This window comes from Vigna angularis, chromosome 4 (assembly GCF_016808095.1).
Source record: "Vigna angularis cultivar LongXiaoDou No.4 chromosome 4, ASM1680809v1, whole genome shotgun sequence".
NCBI classification, from domain to species: domain Eukaryota; kingdom Viridiplantae; phylum Streptophyta; class Magnoliopsida; order Fabales; family Fabaceae; genus Vigna; species Vigna angularis.
The window spans coordinates 10700506-10722936 of NC_068973.1; the positions used below are offsets into that span (position 1 = coordinate 10700506).

At 33.4% G+C, this 22431-nt stretch overlaps 1 protein-coding gene and 1 long non-coding RNA gene across 2 annotated transcripts; one reads left to right on the top strand and one right to left on the bottom strand.

Annotated features, from left to right (window-relative positions):
* Positions 1–193: 193 nt before the first annotated feature.
* LOC128196389 (uncharacterized) lies at positions 194–1162 on the bottom strand. Its single transcript, XR_008248671.1, has 2 exons — positions 393–1162; positions 194–314 (listed from the first exon to the last, which is right to left on the bottom strand). It is a non-coding gene; the product is annotated as an uncharacterized LOC128196389 (long non-coding RNA).
* Positions 1163–20750: 19588 nt separating this feature from the next.
* Positions 20751–22225, top strand: LOC108331010 (protein JINGUBANG). Its single transcript, XM_017565617.2, has one exon. The coding sequence runs from the start codon at positions 20837–20839 to the stop codon at positions 22037–22039; it is 1203 nt and encodes a 400-aa protein (XP_017421106.1). The 5' UTR covers positions 20751–20836; the 3' UTR covers positions 22040–22225.
* The last annotated feature ends 206 nt before the right edge of the window (positions 22226–22431 follow it).

The following is a 22431-nucleotide window of genomic DNA, read 5'->3' on the forward strand; positions in this document are numbered from 1 at the left end:
GACATAACCAGTTTTTGCCACATCACTCCTGCCACGTCAATGTCATCTTTCACAACAACAGAAACCTTAACTTCCCTCTAAGAATAGATTATCCTAGAATTTGAATCACTTAGTAACCACATGGAAATAAGGAGATTCATATTATAACAACCGCAATATTAAACTGGAAAAGAAAATGAACAATAGGAATGAGTAAATCAAATTTTGTGAGATCTCTTTATTCCTGAAAACATGTATTAAAATATTGAAAATTGATCCAAAATTTTGCAGTTTAGTTACACCCTTCATGGCCAATCTTCTGCAGAAATCATTTGCTGCATGATACATCAATGAAATTAGAAAATAATTATTATGAAGTCAAATCACGAGAACCCATAATTTGTTGGTTATACCATTTTTTTAAAAGCATCAATTGAACCAGAGAACTTCGAGTTTTTGTAATCTTTTGCATCGGAGAAGCCCATCATCCCCCACCATCACTACCGCGAGTTCGTCTCCATCGTCGCGCAAGCAGCGCCTCCTTTGCAGCATCGTGACCTGCAAACACACTCAGAACCCAAGTGCGAGAACTTCATAATCAACCACATCATTGCAATCACTCCATCTTCAACCGCAACAAAACCTAGAATCACGAGAAACCTCAGTTCGTCTTCTCCTCCTTCATCAATTGCCTCACACCTGCAAAAAAGAGGAGAACCCAAAAAAGAAAAGAGAAAACCCAAAGAACGCCAATCTCGCGACTTCCATGCGTGAACACTGTGAAACCCCTCGTGTCTTTGTCTTCCTCGAATCCAGCTTCCGTAGAGCCACCAAACCTGCAAACAGAAAATCCTAAAATCAATAGCCACCCTAAATCGCGAGCACCATCAAACCAAAGCGCCAACCCCAATTCGCACAAAGCACCCTTGAAACGATGAACCCTAATTACAGAGAAATTCCCAAATCGCAGAGAAATCCTTCTTCACAAATTTGGTGATAAACCCTAATTTGGTGATGAACCCTGAGCATAAATCGCTAAAGTTGAAGATGATGAAGGGAGGTTGAAGATTATGAAGGGAGGTTGAAGATGAACCCTAATTTGGGTTTCAATGATCAGAAACTTTATTTTTTTATTTTTTAATTATACATTTCCCTGTAATTTGCTTAAATGTGTCACCTATAAAAAAACTTACCACGTCAAGTTAACCTATAAGACGAGATCTTAGTGAAAAAACCCAGTAAATAAAGACTTTTGAAGGAGTTTAACCTTAAAGTCATCATACTCCTGCACCTTTTTAACTACGCACTCTTTTAATAAAATTTTTAAAACTTTGTCTTTTATTTATAATTTAATAACTATTTAATTTAATTTAAAAATATAATATATTTTAATATCTTTCAATATTTTAATAATTATTAAAATATAATATTTTCATTTGAATTAAATTATTACTAAATTTTAAATAAAAAATAAAACTTAAAAAAATTATCGAATATTGGTATCCGATATCGAATTTCTATTTCCAACACGAAAAATTTGTTTTTATTTATACTTTATTAATTATTTAATTTAATTTAAAAATTTAATATATTTTATATTTAAATAACTATTAAAATATAGTTTATATTATTATAGTAGTAATATTTAAAAAATTAAAATTAAAATAATAATAATTAACAAATCTAAAATTTTGAAATCTTATTTTATTAATTTAATATTTTAATATAATTTAATATATTTATATATTAAATCAGATTTTATATAATTGTCTTTATTTCTATTCCTTTTATTTTAATTATTTTAATTTTAATTTTTTAATATAATTATTATATGAAAAATTAAATTATTATTAAATTTTAAATAGAAATAAAATTTAAAAAAAAGTCATCGAATATTGGTATCCGATAACTATGTTATCAGACTTCCAATTCCAACACTAAAAATTTGTTTTTTATTTATATTTTATTAATTATTAAATTTAATTTACAAATTTAATATTAATTAATATATTTTATATTAAATAATTATTAAAATATAATTTATATTATTATAGTAGTAATATTAAAAAATTTAAAATAATAATAATAATTAAGAATCTAAAAATTTCAAAATTCAATTTTGTTAATTCAATATATATATATATATATATATATATTAAATCAGATTTTATATAATTATTTTAATTTTTATTACTTTTATTTTAATTATTTAAATTTTAAATTTTGTAATATAATTATTATATGAAAAATTAAATTATTAATAAATTTTAAATAGAAAATAAAATTTCAAAAAAGGTCATCGGATATCGGTATCCGATGAGATAGTTATCAGACTTCCAATTCCGACGCTACAAATTCAATTTTTTATTTTTATTTTATTAATTATTTTATTTAATTTAAAAATTTAATATTATTTAATATATTTTATATATAAATAACTAATAAAATATAATTTATATTATTATAGTAGTAATATTAAAAATTAAAATAATAATAATAATAATTAAGAATCTAAAAATTTCAAAATTCTATTTTATTAATTTAATCTATTTATATATATTAAATCAGATTTTATATAATTATTTTTATTTTTATTACTTTTATTGTAATTATTTTAATTTAATTTTTGTAATATAATTATTATAGTAATACAAATCATATTTTAATGATTATTAAAATATGAAAAAATATTAAATAATATTAGATTTTAAAATTAAATTAAATAGTTAGTAGATTATAAATAAAAGACAAAATTTTAAAAATTTAGTTAAAAGGGTGCAGAGGTAAAGAAGTATAGGATTACTTAAAATAGAAAGAAAAAAAGTAAACAAATATTTATTAAGATTAAAAAGAAATTTTTGAAAAAATTGAAGGTGTAAGATGAAGTGTTGGAAGTGCATGATGAAACACCCATATAGTTATGTACCCGTGTCTGGCCTGATTAGATTTAAGATTTTATTATTATTATTATGAAAAATAAATTCTACTAAAGAGTATAATAACAATAAATAGATTTAATTAATCATTTATCTCAATTTCATTTGAAAAATTTTAAGTAGGTTTTCTTTTTCAATTAACACTAATTTTTAAAAAATTTTAAGTAGATTTTTATTTTTTCTGTCAATTAATACTAATTTTTGAAAATTTGATTTAATAGGTGTTTCGGTCGGATCTAGTGTGACCCTGTTAAAACACTCACGAACGGTAAAGACTGGTGTAACACCCAAATATTTTAAAGGGTATTACTGATAGTAGAGACTAAATTAATTTGATATCTCATATAAACAATCAAACTTTATTTCAATTACTCCAAAGTACAATACCAAACTTACAAACTTTAAACAATATAGTCTTCACCATTGAAATTTCAACTTATAAATTTTACACAACATAATCTTCCCAATACAAATTTATTCCTTTTACAAAAATCCCTGAAAGTTTTTCCCCGCATCTCTCTCATCTCTAAGCTTTTTCAACCGCATCTGCAACATTATCTAATCACATATAACATGAGTTATATGATCATAGTACAAACAAATAAGGGTAAGCCAACCATATCATAAAATCATTAAACTTGTAATAAAAATATTATAATCATGTATTTCTGCAATTGATAAAATATCATTATTCCGATGTCATTAATTCATTATTATCAAAATCATCTTTCTCATTTCCATAAATCTTACAAGTGTATCATGCTTACTCATGAAGCCTTATGGTCAGACCGCTCTCTGCCTGCTTCCTTAAGCCTCACTTATATACTATGTCTTACTTTTTGAAGCCTTATGGTCAGACCCCTCTCTGCCTGCTTTTATAAAACTTACGAATCATATGTTTATGTCAAAGCCTTATGGTCAGACCACTTTCTGCCTGCTTTCATAAACCTCAGGTGTTACTTTGCTCATACCAAACTCTCATGGTATAACTCGAACATACTACTCCCGGTAGTAACATCATTTCATAAGTAATGATTTCTCATATCCACCCCAACATTTCATAAAACCAACAATTCATACCCTCTTATCCACCTAACTCAATCATGTTCATTCTTTAATCATGAATTCATAATAACCCGTTTTGGTATCAATAAATTAAACATATTGCCAGATATCATGCTTCATATTATAAACTCATTTTGCTCATAACGAGTATAACTCAACGTATTTTCACCAAACAAAGATCATGGATCAACCAAAATATATCAACATATCTTAGGAACTACATATTAAAGTCTGGGCTCAATGTAATAAAATATATATGAAATTTTTACCATGATAATATTATGCATCTACAATCAACTTGTTTTATTTTATTTTCATCCTAGTATAGATTTTTCTTTACTCCAATTGGTCACCAGAGAGGACCCAGATGTCTGAACGCATCAAACTCACCTTCGACGCCAGCACATATGACTAGTCACAACTGACTGGACCAGGCCAGGGCTGCTCTATGATCAGGGATGTGCCAACTCAGGTTTTTAAGGTTCCTCTATCCTACCAACAAAGAAAGGTCCTCAATAATTAACAATTGATTTATTTAAATTATCTACCATGTTCTCTTATGCTCTAAATTTGAAATGCCAAATTTTAATGTGTTCACTTCCTCTCATAGCAACCTCAAACAATATTTGTACATCTATTTAATACCCATATATAAGCTATTTCAGAACCCTTACTTCAGACCTTCCAACAAGATCAATTTCAGCCAACAAACTCATTCAGAACAGATTAAATTCATCACATCACAACATGTACAATTTCACAGTTTCAGTTATCATACCCAATATAATAAAAGTCATAAAATAGTTTCACAAGAGCACACCAGTTCAACATTCATATGCAAATATTTTATAAAATAAATTCATACAAAAATAATTAGCTCCCATTACCATCAAAATAATATTAATATAAAAATTTAGGGGAATCAAGAAGTTGAATCTGGCAGAGCCGGTTAAACAACTTCTCATCCTTCTAGAAAGATGCAATAAAAAAAATAGATAAAACAATAAAATTTCTGGGGAAACAAGAAGTTGAATCTGGCAGAGCCGGTTAGACAACTTCTAATCCATCCAAAAATACAATATAATTAAATAACACGAACAATAACATGTCTAGGGAAACAAGAAGTTGAATCTGGCAGAGCCGGTTAGACAACTTCTAATCCTTCCAAAAATGCAATAAAACAAATAAGTAAAGCAATAAATAGTTTGGGGAAAACAAGAAGTTGAATCTGGCAGAGCCGGTTAGACAACTTCTAATCCTTCCAAAATACAATAAAAATAAATAAGGAAAGCAATAAAATGTTTGGGGAAACAAGAAATTGAATCTGGCAGAGCCGGTTAGACAATTTCTAATCCTTCCAAAATAAAAAAAAAATAAACAACTAATAACATACAAATGGCATAACATAATCAATATCACATTTTACAATTATCACACTTGGATATCATCATAGAAGCATACTCTTATTTAAATTTCAAGATCATACAGAAACAAAATACTCCATATTCAAGATTTAAGATCAGACAAAAGCAGAATATAGCATATTTCAGACTCAAGATAATACAAAAGGAAATACTCAAAGTTAGCTCCCCTTACCTCTATTCCAGACTTAGTTTCCTCTTCTCAAACCGTTCTCTGGAAACTTCCAGAATTTTCCCTCTTCAACTAGAATTTCCTCCAACTCTCTTCTCTCACAATTTCTCTAGAATTTTGGTGTAAATCTTCAGCCTCCCCCCTTGGCTATTTATAGCCAAAAATTTTACTATTCATTTTTACTATTCACTTTTACTATTCATTTTTACTATTCAAAAATTATTTTTTTATTCACCATTCTTATCTCTGAATGATTAATTCTACGTGGAGTGTTCTCTTCCACAATTTATTTTAATATATATATATATATATATATATATATATTTTTTTTTCTTTTTTTTTTTAACCATTCACTATTCACTATTCACTATTCATTATTTACTATTTACTATTCACTATTCACTTTTCTTAAAAAAATCCTAAATAAGTTATCAAAAATTTGAATCTCTCCCTCTATAATTACTATAATTTTATATCCAAAATTTACATTTTTCTATCCATTAAAATTATTATTACTAATAAAATGCTAAAATTTACTATTATAAATATATATATATATATTTTTTTTTTTCCATGGGTCTTACATTCTCCCCAACAACAATTATTTTCGCCCTCGAAAATTATCTATTTAACAAAAGACTTTTTAACAAAAGGCTACTTACAAAAGAGATATGGATATTCCTTTATCATAAATTCTTCCAATTCCCAAGTCATTTCCTGTGTGTCTTCATCCCAAAGTACCTTTACCGTGCGAATATCCTTTCCTCTTAGCTTTTTCATTTGAACATCTAGTATACGCACTGGTCCAACGTCCATTGTTAAATTTTCCTTGACCTGGATTTCATCAACTTCTAACACATGCTTTGGATCTGGAATATACTTCCTCAGTTGGGATACATGAAAAACGTTATGCAATTTTGCCAATCGAGGTGGTAATGCTATCTCATAAGCCACTGGCCCAATCTTTTTGAGAATTTGATACGGTCCGAGAAATTTTGGTGTCAGTTTCCTCATCTTGATAGCTCTCCCGACTCCTGTAGTTGGTGTTACTCGTAAGAATACGTGATCTCCTCTTCAAATTCTAACGGTCTTCTTCTTTTGTCGGCATATGACTTTTGTCTACTTTGAGTTGCTTTCATCCGATCTTGGATTAATTTTATTTTTTCTGTGGTTCGCTGTAATAGCTCGGGTCCCACTGTCAGTGCTTCCCCATCTTGAAACCAACACAACGGGGTCCTACATCTTCTTCCATATAAAGCTTCATATGGTGGCATACCAATACTGGAATGATAACTGTTGTTGTAAGTAAATTCTACTAATGGTAGTATCTCATTCCAACTTCCAAGATGGTCTAATACACAAGTTCTTAGCAAATCCTCCAAAGACTGAATGGTTCTTTCTGTTTGACCATCAGTCTGAGGGTGATAAGCCGAACTCATCCTCAACTGTGTTCCCAGAGCCTTCTGTAGCGTCTGCCAAAACCTTGAAGTAAACCTTGGATCTCTGTCTGACACAATGCTTGTAGGTATGCCATGCAACCTCACTACTTCCCCGATGTATAACTCCGTCAGCTTTTCTAGTGACATACGTTGATTAATGGGCAAAAAGTGAGCGCTCTTGGTTAGTCTATCAACGATAACCCAGATAGAATCGTGACCTTTTGATGATTTTGGTAAATGTGTTACAAAGTCCATCGAGATACTGTCCCACTTCCATTGAGGAATGTCTAACTGTCGTAACATCCCTCCCGGTTTTTGATGCTCCACTTTTGCCTTTTGACACACCAAGCAGGCTGCTACAAACTCGGCCACATCCCTCTTCATTCCATTCCACCAAAATGACTCTTTCAGGTCCTTATACATCTTAGTCATACCTGGATGTATGCTAAGACGACTTTTATGGCCTTCATCCAAAATTAAATGTTTCAATTCACTCTTTGCAGGTATACACACTCTGTTCTTAAATCGAAGAATGCCATCTTTACTTAGAACGAACTCCTTGGCTTGATCGGTGTCCAACAACCAGATCTTCAGCCTCCCCCCCTTGGCTATTTATAGCCAAAAATTTTACTATCCATTTTTACTATTCACTTTTACTATTCATTTTTACTATTCAAAAATTATTTTTTATTCACCATTCTTATCTCTGAATGATTAATTCTACGTGGAGTGTTCTCTTCCACAATTTATTTTAATATATATATATATATATATATATTTTTTTTTTTTCTTTTTTTTTTAACCATTCACTATTCACTATTCACTATTTACTATTTACTATTCACTATTCACTTTTCTTAAAAAAATGCTAAATAAGTTATCAAAAATTTGAAGCTCTCCCTCTAGAATTACTATAATTTTATATCCAAAATTTACATTTTTCTATCCATTAAAATTATTATTACTAATAAAATGCTAAAATTTACTATTATAAATATATATATATATATATATATATATATATATATATATATATATATATATATATATATATATATATATATATATATTTTCCATGGGTCTTACAACTGGCGGACGAACGATGAAGCTACTACGGATCGGACTGACGCTTGGTGACGGACGGACGCTTTTTCACGAGATGAAGCAGATCGAGCGACTCTAGCGCTTGGGGGCACTAGAAGCTGACGAAAACTGGACGCGCTGGGAAGGGCCGAACGGGCTTTTTCTTCAAATCCTTGTGGTAGTATTCGTTAGCTTCTCCTTCCCCAAGTCGGGCGGTCGGGTACCTGTCAAAGGCACTCCGACGCTCAAGTCAGTAATATGACAGAGCGGTTCGTGATGCATGTATATATTGCATTGTAAGGAATCTGTCCAGAAATCATACCTGGAGCCTTTATTTATACTGATTGTAATGGGCTTTTACCTTTCGTGGGCCTGATAGCGGTCCAATCATACATTAATCTTCATTAAGGGCTTTAATGAGTCATTAGTGTTTAACCGTGTAGTCGACCTGGGTCGGTCGGGACGGCCGATCAGAAGGGGTGGTCGGCCAGGGACGTCAACCAGGATGGGCGGCCACTTGGTTCTGCTGATCGGTCAGCTTGAACAATCGGTCTTGATGGCCGACCCAGATGGGCGACCTTTGGAGGATCGCATGTTCTATGTAAGGTCGGTCCGAGGACAACTTTTGCTTCGACGCTCGTCCTGATGGTGGTTTGGGTGGATGACCTTAGGGCAACCGCTCGGTCAGGAGGACCGTACGGTACATAAGCCCCCCAAGCCCGAGCATGATTTTATTATGTGAAGGGGTTTTGTCCACGACCTTTCTGGAAATACGGGTTCTCTGGTTGGCTTTCGTCCCTAAGTCGCCTCTGTTTGGAGGATGAGTGTTGAGGCCTTTGGAGGCCGAGTGTCGTGGCCAAATTGCCGAGGTTCAACGGAGATGCCATTGGAGTCCAGGTTGAGCCCGAACGGTTGAGGCCTCTAGAGGTCGAACGGTCCGATGACTTGGAGGCCACGCTGAGGTCGCGGAGGCTGAACGCTTTGAGGCCCTGAGAGGCCGAGATGACGAGACCTTTGGAGGACCCTCTGGAGGCCGAACGGTTGAGGCCTCTGGAGGCCGAACGGTTGAGGCCTCTGGAGGCCGAACGGTTTGGGGCCCTGAGGCCGAGATGACAAGGCCTTTGGAGGACATGCTGAGGCCGAATGGTTGAGGCCTCTAGAGGCCGAACGATTCGAGGCCCTGAGAGGCCGAGATAACAAGGCCTTTGGAGGACATGCTGAGGCCGAACGGCTGAGGCCTCTGGAGGCTGAACGGTCCGATGACTTGGAGGCCACGCTGAGGCTGCGAAGGCTGAACGGTTGAGGCCTCTAGAGGCCACGGTGAGGCTGTCTGGCGTCGGTCAGCCGTGGTTTAGCAAAGAACTCGCCGTTCACTGCCGGCCAAGCTGACGAGTGAAACCCCGTTCATCAACTTGGGCTTTGGTCACACCGGACGGCAGTGGTTCTTTGGAAAGAACTCCCTGTTCACCGCCCGGGCCAATCTGACAGTGGTTCTTCGGAAAGAACTCTTCGTTCATCAGCTTGGGCTTTGGTACACGCCGGACGACAGTGGTTCTTCGGAAAGAACTCCCCGTTCATCGTTGGCCAAGCTGACAGGAGTGAAACCCCGTTCATCAACTTGGGCTTTGGTCACACCGGACGACAGTGGTTCTTCGGAAAGAACTCCCCGTTCACCGTCCGGGCCAAGCTGACAGTGGTTCTTCGGAAAGAACTTTCCGTTCATCAGCTTGGGCTTTGGTACATGCCGAACGACAGTGATTCTTCAGAAAGAACTCCCTGTTCACCGCCCGGGCCAAGCTGACAGTGATTCTTCGGAAAGAACTCTCCGTTCATCAGCTTGGGCTTTGGTACATCCCAGCGGAGACTCCTCTTAGTACGAGGCCGAGCTGTTGAGACAGTTTTGTCGGGTTGCCGATTGTACTAGAGACCGTACGACAAAACAATTTGACGTTGATGTCAATTTTCCCCATGTACCTGGTGGCCGAGTTTAAGGACGTACACGATTAGTACGGCCGAACGGCAGATGCCTCTAGAGGCCGAGTTATTGGCTGAATATCTGCGAAGCCTGAAAATTCGATGTCAAATTTGGCTAGGTGCCTGCAAGGCTAGATTATGGAATTACCTAAGACCAAGGTATGGCCGGGCGACTGAATTCGGAGGGCCAATCACAAAAACTTGGGCCTAATGACCGAACGTACTAGACTGAGCGATCCTATGGTGAAGACTGAATGGCCATGCGAATGAGGCCAATCGGCGAAACGGTCGGGACTGCTTTGTTATGTTGACGAGGCCGGGCGTTAGATGCCGAACGTTCGAGGTCCTCGGAAGCCGAGGAGGCTGGACGTGTGAGGCCCTTGGAGGCATAATGCGTGAGGCCTTGAAGGACGAACGGGTTGGCCTGCGGGTTCTAAACCATTTTGACAGTACTAGTTTCATATTAGCCACAAATTTCAATGTACATTTCACTTTTACAAAGTGGTTAAGGCTTATTCGAGGTTTAAGGGAACAAGTATCACCTGTAGAAAGAAGTTGCAAGTCATTACACCAACTATAAATAATTAATCTATCAGACTATTGAAATATAATTATAAACTTTATGATATTCTATGAATTTAATTGTAGTGCTCGTAACAACCAGAGAGCTTTGATTGTGAATATTATGTGATGCGGCACATGTAGAAAATCATATCTGCAAACGTTGTTGAATCATGAAATTCGGTAATGTGAACATTTTATAACTAACATATTTAGTTTTATCACTGTAAGTTAACTCAAACTCTTTATTGTATAGATTTTCGGTGATGTGTCGCTAATGAAACAAGAGATGCTAAAAGAAGTTCAAGAGTAGAGGGATTTGTTCCTTTTAAGTGATTATAAAAGATTATATTAGGTATTTTCTGAATTTTTATGTAAATATTAGATGTATTCATTATGTGATAAGGTTAAGAAGTATTATTTGATATGTAAATTGTAGGAAGTAGTCATTATTTTTCTTCCTTTTATATGTTATGTGAACCATTATGGGATTGTTGTGGTATGAATTCTATGCAGCTTTGTATGGGTAGGTAACACATACAAACCTGATATTAAGAAAAAAAATGAGACTTTTTATATTGGTTATTGCTCGAATTGATATAAAAATTGACATTCTATGCTAGTTAACGCTCCAACTGGTATAGAAAACGAGACTTTTTTACTAGATAAGGCTTTAACTGATATAAATAGTTAAGTTTATTATACCGATTAAAGTGTTAACTAGTATAGTATGTCAAACATTTTATACCAATTAACTAACATATCGGTATAAAAACTTTGGAACATATACAAATTCATCTTTTCGCTTTAACAAACCTTTCATATTATTTATAGAACTCGTATAGAAAGTAAATTTTTTATACCAATTCTAAAACTAGTATAAAAAATAAAATACTTCCTATATTTCATTATTTTATACAGATTTAAAAATCAATATAAAAAGCTTTCTTTTTATCGGTATAAAAAAATTTTCTATTAGGAAGATTTTTAATAAATGTTGTTAGGATGCATGAACGGGATATTGATTAAAGATAAAGAAATTTATATTTTAATATTAAATAAGAGAGTGAGTAAATGAAATATTATTTTTGTATTTGGAGATATATGATTGGTAATTACTTGAGTTTTCTTACTTAAAATATTATTAAATTTAAATCAAATTATCTTTTATATTTACTTTTTTTTTTATTTAGGGCAGTTAGCTTCTGACTGAAACATAAATAATAATCTCATGATACAAAGAAGGGATCGGATAATAAAAGATAAAAAAAAAAAATTATTCGATACCATCTTTCCAATCAGAACATTTTTCATACAAATTATCAAATAAAAGAATATCTGTCTTCCTAATAGATGAAATGAAGGTCTTAACCAAATCACAGGTGCTCTATATATGAAATTTTAAACTGGAAACCGCACAATTTATTTATTTATTTGCGTGACCCAATAAGTGCCTAGTCTGTTTTTTTTTATTATTAAAAGCAAACACCTCATCTACAGCACAAAATCACAAAAAAGAGAGAGTAAAAGTAATAAAAAAAAACCAAAAATATATGAGGCACAAGCTTGAATCATAAATAAACAAATAAAGCACAAATAAGGAAGAAATGTAACCTAGACATCCCAATTGTCTATTATGAGACCAAATGACTCAAAGCTTGAGAAAACGAACAGGCGAACAAAAGAGGCGACAGCAAGACGAAGACAAAAAAAAAATTAATACACAATTTTATAGAGAAAATATATTTTGACTACACTGTAATACATTATTTCTCATTTTTTCTATTATAAAAATTATGTGTGTAGACATGTCAACCTATTGTCCTTTCTTTTAACTTTCATATTATTATTTTTTAATTTAAAAAAAATTATAAAAATTCATTTTTTTATGATTATTATATTTTTATAATATATTAAATAAATGTAAAAATATAGTACTCTATTATTATTTTGTGAAAAACCATGGAACAAAGTAGAGAACTGTCACACGACTGTCTTTCTTTCTTCTCATATTCAATTTAAAACATAAATAATAATAATATTTAATAAAAAATAATACAAATATGGTATGGGTGTTGTCTACTGTGTGTATGAGAAATCCCATGTTGAATATATGGAGTTCATTTGCAGAGGTCGTTTTTCCTTTCTTTTTTGTGATCGAAAATTTTTCCTAGATGCAGAAATTGCGTATGCTCTCAATCAATCATCCACTAAGAAGTTAGAAAACAGCATGTGATTGTCTACAGTTAAAATGACAGTGATAAAACTACAAAGTGAAGCCACAGCCAACATGTACAACTGTTATACCACAAAACACGAACCATCTTTCTCGTCATCAACATCATCGTTTTATGCTTTCCCTAATGACACAAAAACGGTCATGAACTGCTACATGCAATTCACAAGATCACATGACAAAAAAATTGAATGTTTCTTCGTTTGTTCAACAAGACAAAAACCATAAAGATTACAGTAAACTCAGGTACATCAACTGATATTTCTAGTTAAATTCCAAGAATAACATTAAGATCAACCTCAAAATTATTACAGGTCTATGCTCATCCTATCTTCCATATACAAGAGAAGAAGTTATTTCCAAGTGGCATAAATTGTAACCTACATAGACAGATATATATATATGTCTAATGGATAGGACTAACTTTTTTTAATATGAAACCTATGAAACCTACTACATCTCTATTTGGTTTATATATGCATATAATATTTTGAGTGGAAACAGGTCCCAAAGTACCATTATGAGCTTTTACATTTATAGGTAAAGGTTTTCTTTTGGTTTCACTGTATTGCGGAAGATAAGGTTGGTTTTGTTGCCAAAGAAATGTTTTATATAGTATAATGTCAGAAAAATTTATAATAATTGAACCAGTGATGAGAAGTATTTTATGATATTTTAGGAACCCTACTTTATAACATGTATTGAATATATAGCAAACGTGAACATTAATTTACAAATATCCAACATAATCCATGAGATTCTCTATACTTGAATCTCTTAATTTCCTTTGGCTATCAAAAGTGCATATGCTCTTAGTAATAACATACGCCAGTGATTTTTTCCGTTCTCCAAATTTTGGAACTATAAATCTAAAGATAACAAGATTCAATACCAAAACTCAAAAGCTGGATATTTTTGAGAGAAAGAATGCGGCAAGAATTAGTTTTTAGAAAAAGGTGATATAAGAAGTGAAAGCTTAAATATAAATTGGTAACGTTTATTTTCATAAATATATTACTCCGTAGGTCCACCTTTTATATTTGTTTAAGATTTAATATTTCTCTGAATATTTATTTTTTGAATTCAAATTATAAAAAAAAAAGTTAAAAGTGAGAATTAAAATGGTTAATAGTTTAATACACAATGTGAAACTCCAGAAAATGATATTTTAGAAGTGGTGGTAGTCTAAAAATAATGAGACTCAATTATTTTAATATTAAACGGTTTTATTATAAATAGTTTTGTTATAAACGAGTTTCATTATTTTAAAACGTATCATCTCTCTAAAAATTACTTTTCTAGAGTTCTCTACCATCTCTTTAACCTTTCTCGCTCTTGGATCATTTGTTCGACGATCAGAAAGTGCCTAGACGATCCTTGCATCAAGGGCAACAATCTCTACCAATCAATTTCTTGTTTTGAGCCAGTAAGTCGTTTCCTCTTTTTCCTCCGTACGTTCTTGAACTATGATCATGCGACAAATTTTGTTTGCATGTATCTAGTAGTTTTTCTCTTCAATTCTTAGCTCAAATTAGGTTCTAAGGTTGATTTCCTATCACCAATTGGTGATTTGTAGGGTTTTCTAGAGTTGCCTTGCGGTGCAAGCATATGTCAGAGTTGCGTTGAGCTGTGCTGTTGACCAAAGGTAAGGGAAGCTAGTTGATTACTTTTAAATTTTATGCATGTTGTGAAAATGTATGGTAAGAGAATATTAAACTGTTTGAAATGTGAGTGCAATTGGTGTTCTTGATCAATTTGGGATTTTATGAATTTAATGAATGGTATGATAATGAGTAGAGGAAATGAAGGTAGAATCTGTTTCATGTATGTTTGTGATGCTGTAATTTGATGTTAGTGAAGTGTATTGGGATAATTGGATTGTTGAAGAAAAAATGTAATATAAGTTGAAGATGAATTTGTAAAAATTGGGGTTTAGTGTGGAAAATTGGTGAGCAAGGGTGGATGAACTGATTTACTGCATTAAATGTTAGTTATGAGATGTCTAGAGGCAGGTTTTATACTTTGGAAGTGGTAGAAATATGAGTTGTAGGTAGGTAATGGGGATGAAATAGAGTTCTATTTGTGTTAGAACTCAAATTATGAGGAAGTGGAGTAGTGAAAATGAGAATTTGATGTTATATGTTGTTTTGGTCTATTGGGATAGCTTTGGTAAGTCAGATGTGACTTGTTTGAGTCATCAAAAAGGTCAAAAACATGTTCAAAGTGGTAGATTGTGTGATTTGGGTCCTTTAGTTGATAAATTTGATGTTCTATAGTAGGAATTGATCCATAAACACTTTAGATTGATGTTAGGAAGGTTTAGAATCGTTTAGTCAAGTATAATTAGGTATATAAAACAATCTAGGGGTGTTAGAAGTTGGAAAAAATGGTTAGAATTGGTAATTGCTGGTTGAGTTGCATAATTTTGCAGAATTTTGTTATGTAGATTATGCAGACTCGTTGTGCGAATGGATTCGCATAGCGAGTCACCTTGGCGAGATGCTCTTTGCCAAGGCATTCACACAACGAATGGGCACGCTGTGCGAATGGGTTGAGAGGGTTGCTCTCTGTTTGATGATCCACATGACGATTAGGGGCGCTATGCGACTGGGTGGAGTCTGGGACTATTGTTAATTTTATTCGAACAACGAATAGGTGCGCTCTGCGAGTGTTTAGGGAGTCTGAGCCACTGCCTGGGGTTCTCGCATAAAGATTTGGGGCGCTATGCGAGGGGTTTGGGGTTTGATACAATTCGAAGTTTTTTCGAATAACGAGTTTAACCGCTGTGCGAATGGTTTTGAGGAGTGGGTCTATGTCTGAGGATTCGCACAGCGAGTTGGGTCGCTGTGCGAGAAGCCTCTAGTTTCACTCTGCGAATGTGTGCGCTGTGCGAATGGTCTAGGTTTAGTTCACTCTTTTCTTTTAGTCTTAAGTTGTTTTAAATGAACTATTGAGTGCCTTATGAAGTATGTTTGAGTTGTATTATGTTATATAACTGATTATTGTTGTAAGTTGTGTTCCAAAGTGAAAGTTGGTGATTTCAAAGTATGTAATTTCAAAGTATGGTTAATGGACGTAATTTCATAAACCTCACAGAGAGGTTACATGGTGGTGTCCTATATGGTGATTCAAAGTGAATTCTCTTGTTGAGATTCAAGTATGTTTAGAATGAATGTAGAAGCTCAGACTTGGGGGTTATCCTGAAACTTTAATGGTCTTTCATTCTCAAGTAGAGATGATTGATCCATGTCGTGAGGAGTAGCAGGAGGTCTTAGTCTTGGGAGCTTCTAGTATGCTCCAAGGCGTGATACAGACTAACCTCGTGAGTGTGGTAGGGTGAAACCCATTGGCAATGGCTTTGCAAAGCAGTAGAAGCCACCACGAGTGCACAACCCGTCATAGCTCGGCAATCATTCTAAGTCCGGACAATTCATTCATAATAAGTGTTCTGCATAAAGGGTTTGATGATTGTGTATTGATATGTTGGTTGTATATAACATGTTTTAAATGAGTTTATATATATATATATATATATATATATATATATATATATATATATATATATATATATATATATATATATATATATATATATATATATATATATCGTTTGTGGTTTCTCTATTGCGATGATCACCTTAATGGTCTGAGCTTAGGGATACAATCTTTCAGTTGACTCAGCGGGAGGTTAGGAGTGAAGCTTGCATAGTAGGTTATATTCTTATTCTTCCGGTAAAAAATTTTATTCTTCGAAAGATTTATAATTTTGTTCTATCATTATTAACGTAAGGTTATTTTAATAGTTTATATTATTAAATTGGAATGTTATATATATATATATATATATATATATATATATATATATATATATATATATATATATATATATATATATATATATATATATATATATATGGAAATTACTTCTTTTTAATAACTATGCTTACATTTATTTAAGAAAGGGTTAAATAGTTTTTATTTTTTAAATTTTGGATGTGAGTGTCGGACTCTAATTTTAATATATTTTATCTCCAAACTTTACAAATAAATGAATACAATATTATTGTTAAATATTTTAGACTTATTAAATAATATTCTAATTTAATATTCGAACTCGAACTTATTAAAATTGTGTAAAACTTAGACGTCATCTTAAAATACTTTCACACATAATAAAAACAATGTTAAGTTAGGAAAACTATATTAATTTATTTTTAAAATTTTAGGATTAAAATATATTAAAATTTGAGACAAAAAATTTTTAATTTTATATCAAGATTAAAAATATATTTAATTCTTTAAAAATGAATAAAACAAGAAAATGCTACATCCCTCGTCCATATTGTTAGAAACATAAATCTCAAAACAAATGTACTTTACATTAGAGAAATATCTCGAGATTACAAAGATATGTAAATTTAAAATTTATTGGTTAACGAAATTTAGACTTTTGTAGAAAGCAAACAATATATTTTATGGATAAGAGGAAAGAACAACCAAATTTGTAAAATAATAACTAATATCCTTTAAAGACTAATCTCTAACAAGCATAGAAACTAATATCCCTCAAAGACTAATCCCTCAATCACACACTACTTTTTTTTTTTAATACAAACTAACGAATTTCAAAATGTACTGAAAAGAAAACTTAATTTTTTTTATAAAATACATTTTAGTTCTTCTACCCTTATTTTAAACATTCATTGATAAATTATTTTAATGTTTTTTTTGGCAATAAAACCTTGAATATTTACTTTTAGGTTGAAATCTTTCCCTCTACCATTCATTAAAACGTCTACAAGCCTTATCTTCTAAAACAAATGGGGCCAACCTTGGTTAGATCCAATGTTGACTTTAGAGTATATTGGCATGACTAGCTAGCACTACATAGTGAATGATCTAATGTTTGGTAAAAATAACTTCATTTAGAGTTAGGTTCAACTAAATCATCATCATATTCATTTTTTTTATGGTCCATCTCCCCTCCGCATTGTCGTTTGTCTCAAGCACGCTGCCACAACAAATCTCTAGCTTGACCCTACATAAGTAATTCATCTACTCAATACTCTAATAAATTATGCTAAATCACTCTTAGAGTTTCTCAGGACTTAGAAATACCTAGGTTTAAATGGCATGATGCAACAAATTGAACTGTATAAATGATCTCAACAAGTCAATGATAACATCTAACGGTTGGTCGAAATTGTCATGTCAATGTTATAATATAAGGCAATGCTACCTTAATATATATTTTTTACAATATTTTAATACAGTATACGAGTTATTTTTTTAATTGAGGTTAGAATACGTCAATATAATAATAAATAAATAATAAATTAATAAAAAAATTTGTCAAAATTTTGTAAAAAAATCTGTCAAAATATATTTTTTCTATAATATACTTGATATTACATGGACTTGGTTGAGATGAATTGAAAGTTAACACTTCAACTCATTTAAAAACTATCTAAGTTTAGGTGAGTATCCAATAATAATACCTTGTTTAAATTGAAATTAAAAACATTTTAAATATGTTTTTTTCTTAAATTCTCCTACCTGTTTTTAAAGAAAAAATCATTACAAAAATTTTAAATTCTAAATCAAATAATATTCGTATGAGACTATTAACCCTAACCATGCCATTTCATGGACTTAGACTCTGAATACAACATAATTCAGAATGTCTAAGTTTCTCAAAGTAAGAACTCCTTTTAAAAAAAATAGAGAAAGGAGTGTGTAAAATCTCGAAAATTTTATATAGATTGGATTAACTGAATACTAATTCTCTTAAAACAAAAATAAAAGATAAAATCATAAAAACTAACTATATACCATTGTCCACCAAACTAAAGACAAACAAACACAATCTGACTACAATAGAACTAAAGAGTGACTACCTGTGACAATAAGTCCCTTCATACTTCTTTTGGTAGAGGAGAACTATTCCAATATATAGGATATAGGGGCATGGAGAAGAGATGGAAATTAAAATTATTTGGATGGTCCAAATCGAATATCGAATGGTAACAAAGAAACTTGTCTTCATGAGGTAGATATGAGTCCAGAAAACTCAACAAAAACCAAAGTTGGAACAGCTCGATGGGGGCTCCACATAGTCCTTTCACTTAGAAGTACTAGGACACCTGATAGTACGTTAGTGTAGCACATTCACAAAACATGAATGATTTAGATCAAACAGACAGAGTGGATGCTTCTTTTACTTTTCATTTTGGTCTTTGCAAACCTTCAATGCTTAATTGGCTAATCCAACTCATGGTGCTTATACCAATGCAACAGCCAGTTTCTTAAACTCCTAGGTTATCTGAACAAATTTTCTCAACTATTCATAACAAATATTAATCTTATGTATCAGTAAAGGTGTTATGTCTCAGATATGGCTCTCTTACCGAAATGGACCCTTTGACCCTTCACCAAGAGTTAAAGAATGTAGCCTAAGGCATCAAAATAAAAGGGAGGGACTAGAACTTTCCACCACCACTGGTGCAGCAGCCACTAGACCCTAATGCCTATGTTGTATTTTTGCACTTTTTGCGACAAGCACACTTCATTCCCTAATAATCTACATCACTAAGTCAAGCCCTCCACAAAATGCTAGCTAATGTCCTCTTCCAACTGTGAAAAGCCAAGACTGCTGTAGTAGTAAAATTATGGCATAAGGGTCTCCATGAAATCAACTCATCATGTAAAAAGTAATAACAAGTTGCACATATATAGTTATATATGATTAACTTTACACTGCTTTTAAACGTGAGATATTTGTATTCTTTCACGGCCCTTAGAAAACTTGCACCCAAAACAATTGATGACAAGTCTCTATCAGTGACCTAAACCTTCAATTATTTATTTATTTTTTTATATACAAATTTTATGTGTGTTTCTTTTATTCACAGAGATTGATCCTCTAGTAATTGCTTACGAGATTGCTCTCAGCATCAGCTGCTCCTAAAACACTGACATGACAGTCAGTTAGTGGGTAACACCCATCTGATGCTGTTGGCAGCTAGATACATATCCTTAAAAAAATGTTTACTAGGTTTTTGGTAGAATTAATTAAAAACCGTGACCTCTGAATTCAATCGCTTAATTATTATGCTTTTAGTTGGGTACCAAAAAATCCATAATACTTTTGTCATATATGTATCCTTTGCTTCTTAAATCTAATTTTACGAAGAAAAATCCTTAGATTAATTAATTCTTTAATATACTTAAAAAAGTGCGTTTTCTTCCAAGTGGCCTGACCTAAATTTGTGAGATGATCCAAGTAGACGAGCATAAAAGTTGAGCTCAACTTGGTACGATTTTCCATCAACTCAACTTTAGAAAGGCCGAATGGGAAAGACACTTGGGAAATAGATCCGAGCTTAATTTGATTAACATGATTACCTATTTAATTAGGATGCGTAATGAGTTCAAATCACACCTTAATCAATTCAGGTCTAATCTTGCTCCTCACATGTCCCCTGCAGACCCCACAGGAACAGTATAACTATAACTAGCAACTTATTATTCTCTGCCCTCCACGTGTGTATATATATATATATATATATATATATATATATATATTTGGTTTCATTTTTATAATTATTGGTGTTGTGTTGAATCATAAGGTGAGTTTAGAATTAATTTTGAACTGACATAATTTTAAAAATTGTTAACATCCACCGCTTTTGTCCTTCATCTATATATTTTCTTTTCTTCCATTTTAATTTCATCACATGCATTGTCATATAAAAATATTAATAAAACATTAACTTTATCAAAATTTATTAAAACCTATTACATTTGTTGTATTAAATGTATCACTTTCACTCTTCACCTTTTCTGTTCTTATTTTCTCTCCTCCCCTATGGTGTACATTTATGATGGCTATATATAATAATATCTGATTTCGCTATCTGCCACACCATTTTCACACACTCACTCACTCACCTTACCTTAGCATGTGAATCATGGAATACCCTCCATCATATAGCTTCGCTTCCTCTTCTCACTCCTCCCACCATCAACCAGGCTCAACACCCCTCTCTTCACAACGCAGCCTTATCTCAGTTCCATCCCTCAACCCTTCCACCACCACCGCCACCACCTTCCACCAGTGCCTCACCACCCTCAAGGGTCATACCTCCCACATCTCCTCCCTAACCCTCTCCGGTAAATTCCTTTACACAGGCTCCTCCGACAGGGAAATCAGGTCCTGGAACCGCACCCCTCTCAACTCCCACCCTCAGAACACCATTCTCGCCGGGAACGGCGCCGTTAAGTCCTTGATTATTCAATCCAACAAACTCTTCAGCGCCCACCAAGACCACAAAATCCGCGTCTGGAAAATCAGCAACACCAACAACAACGGTAAACACGAACACGACGTTGACGACCATAAAAAATACACGCACGTGGCCACACTCCCGACCCTGGGAGACCGCGCCTCGAAGGTTCTGATTCCGAAGAACCATGTCCAAATCCGAAGGCACAAGAAGTGCACGTGGGTTCATCACGTGGACACCGTGTCCGCGCTGGCCCTGTCGAAAGACGGGACCTTGCTGTACTCCGTTTCGTGGGACAGGAGCATAAAAATCTGGAGAACGAAGGACTTCGCGTGCCTGGAGTCCGTGACGAGCGCACACGACGACGCCATAAACGCCGTGGCAGTATCTTACGATGGACGCGTGTACACGGGATCAGCAGACAAGAGAATCAAGGTGTGGAGGAAGGAGGAAGGGGAAGGAAAACACAGGCTGGTGGAGAGTTTGGAGAAGCACAAGTCTGGGGTGAATGCGCTGGCTCTGAGCAGTGACGAGAAGCATTTGTATTCGGGTGCATGCGATAGATCGGTGTTGGTTTGGGAGAAAAAGGGAGAGAGAATGGGGTTGGTGGGTGCGTTGAGGGGCCACACAAAATCCATTTTGTGTTTGGCTGTGGTGGGCGATTTGGTGTGCAGTGGGTCTGCTGATAAAACGATAAGAATTTGGCGAGGTTTTCATGCACAATACTCTTGTTTAGCTGTTTTGGAAGGACACGGTGGTTCGATCAAGTGCTTAACTGCCGTGCTTGACCACTGTAATCCGTCGCACTCTCAGACATCTTTTCTAGTCTACAGTGGCGGTTTGGACTGCGACATTAAGGTTTGGCAGATTTTAGTTCCTTCTATCTAAATTATAGGACCCATAATCCTGTTCCTTCTGTTTTGTAAAGGCCAATTTGGCCCTTTTGTTTTCTTGACCCTAATTTTTTCCTTTACAATTTTTTTGTTGATTAATATGAACTGTATACGATCTCTCCCTCTCACTAAAAAGATGTTTGTGTTGTGTGGAAATAAATAAAGGCAAATATTTTATTGAGGTGGCCATTGTTCGGCCGACAATAATTTGATATCTGTTTCAGTTTTGACTTCGTTAAACGGCAGATTACTATACTCTCACTATGATTGTGAAGTCGTGTGAGTTGTTTAATGTGTTAAGCAAATTGCTCTCAATTTGAACCTGGGTTGCTGAAGTCCGACCCACATAACTTGTTGTATAAATTATATTCTTTTACTTATGTTAAT

Bases quoted from the DNA above. Each gene is read 5' to 3' on its own strand.
- LOC108331010 (XM_017565617.2), top strand. From the start codon at position 20,837: ATGGAATACCCTCCATCATATAGCTTCGCTTCCTCTTCTCACTCCTCC.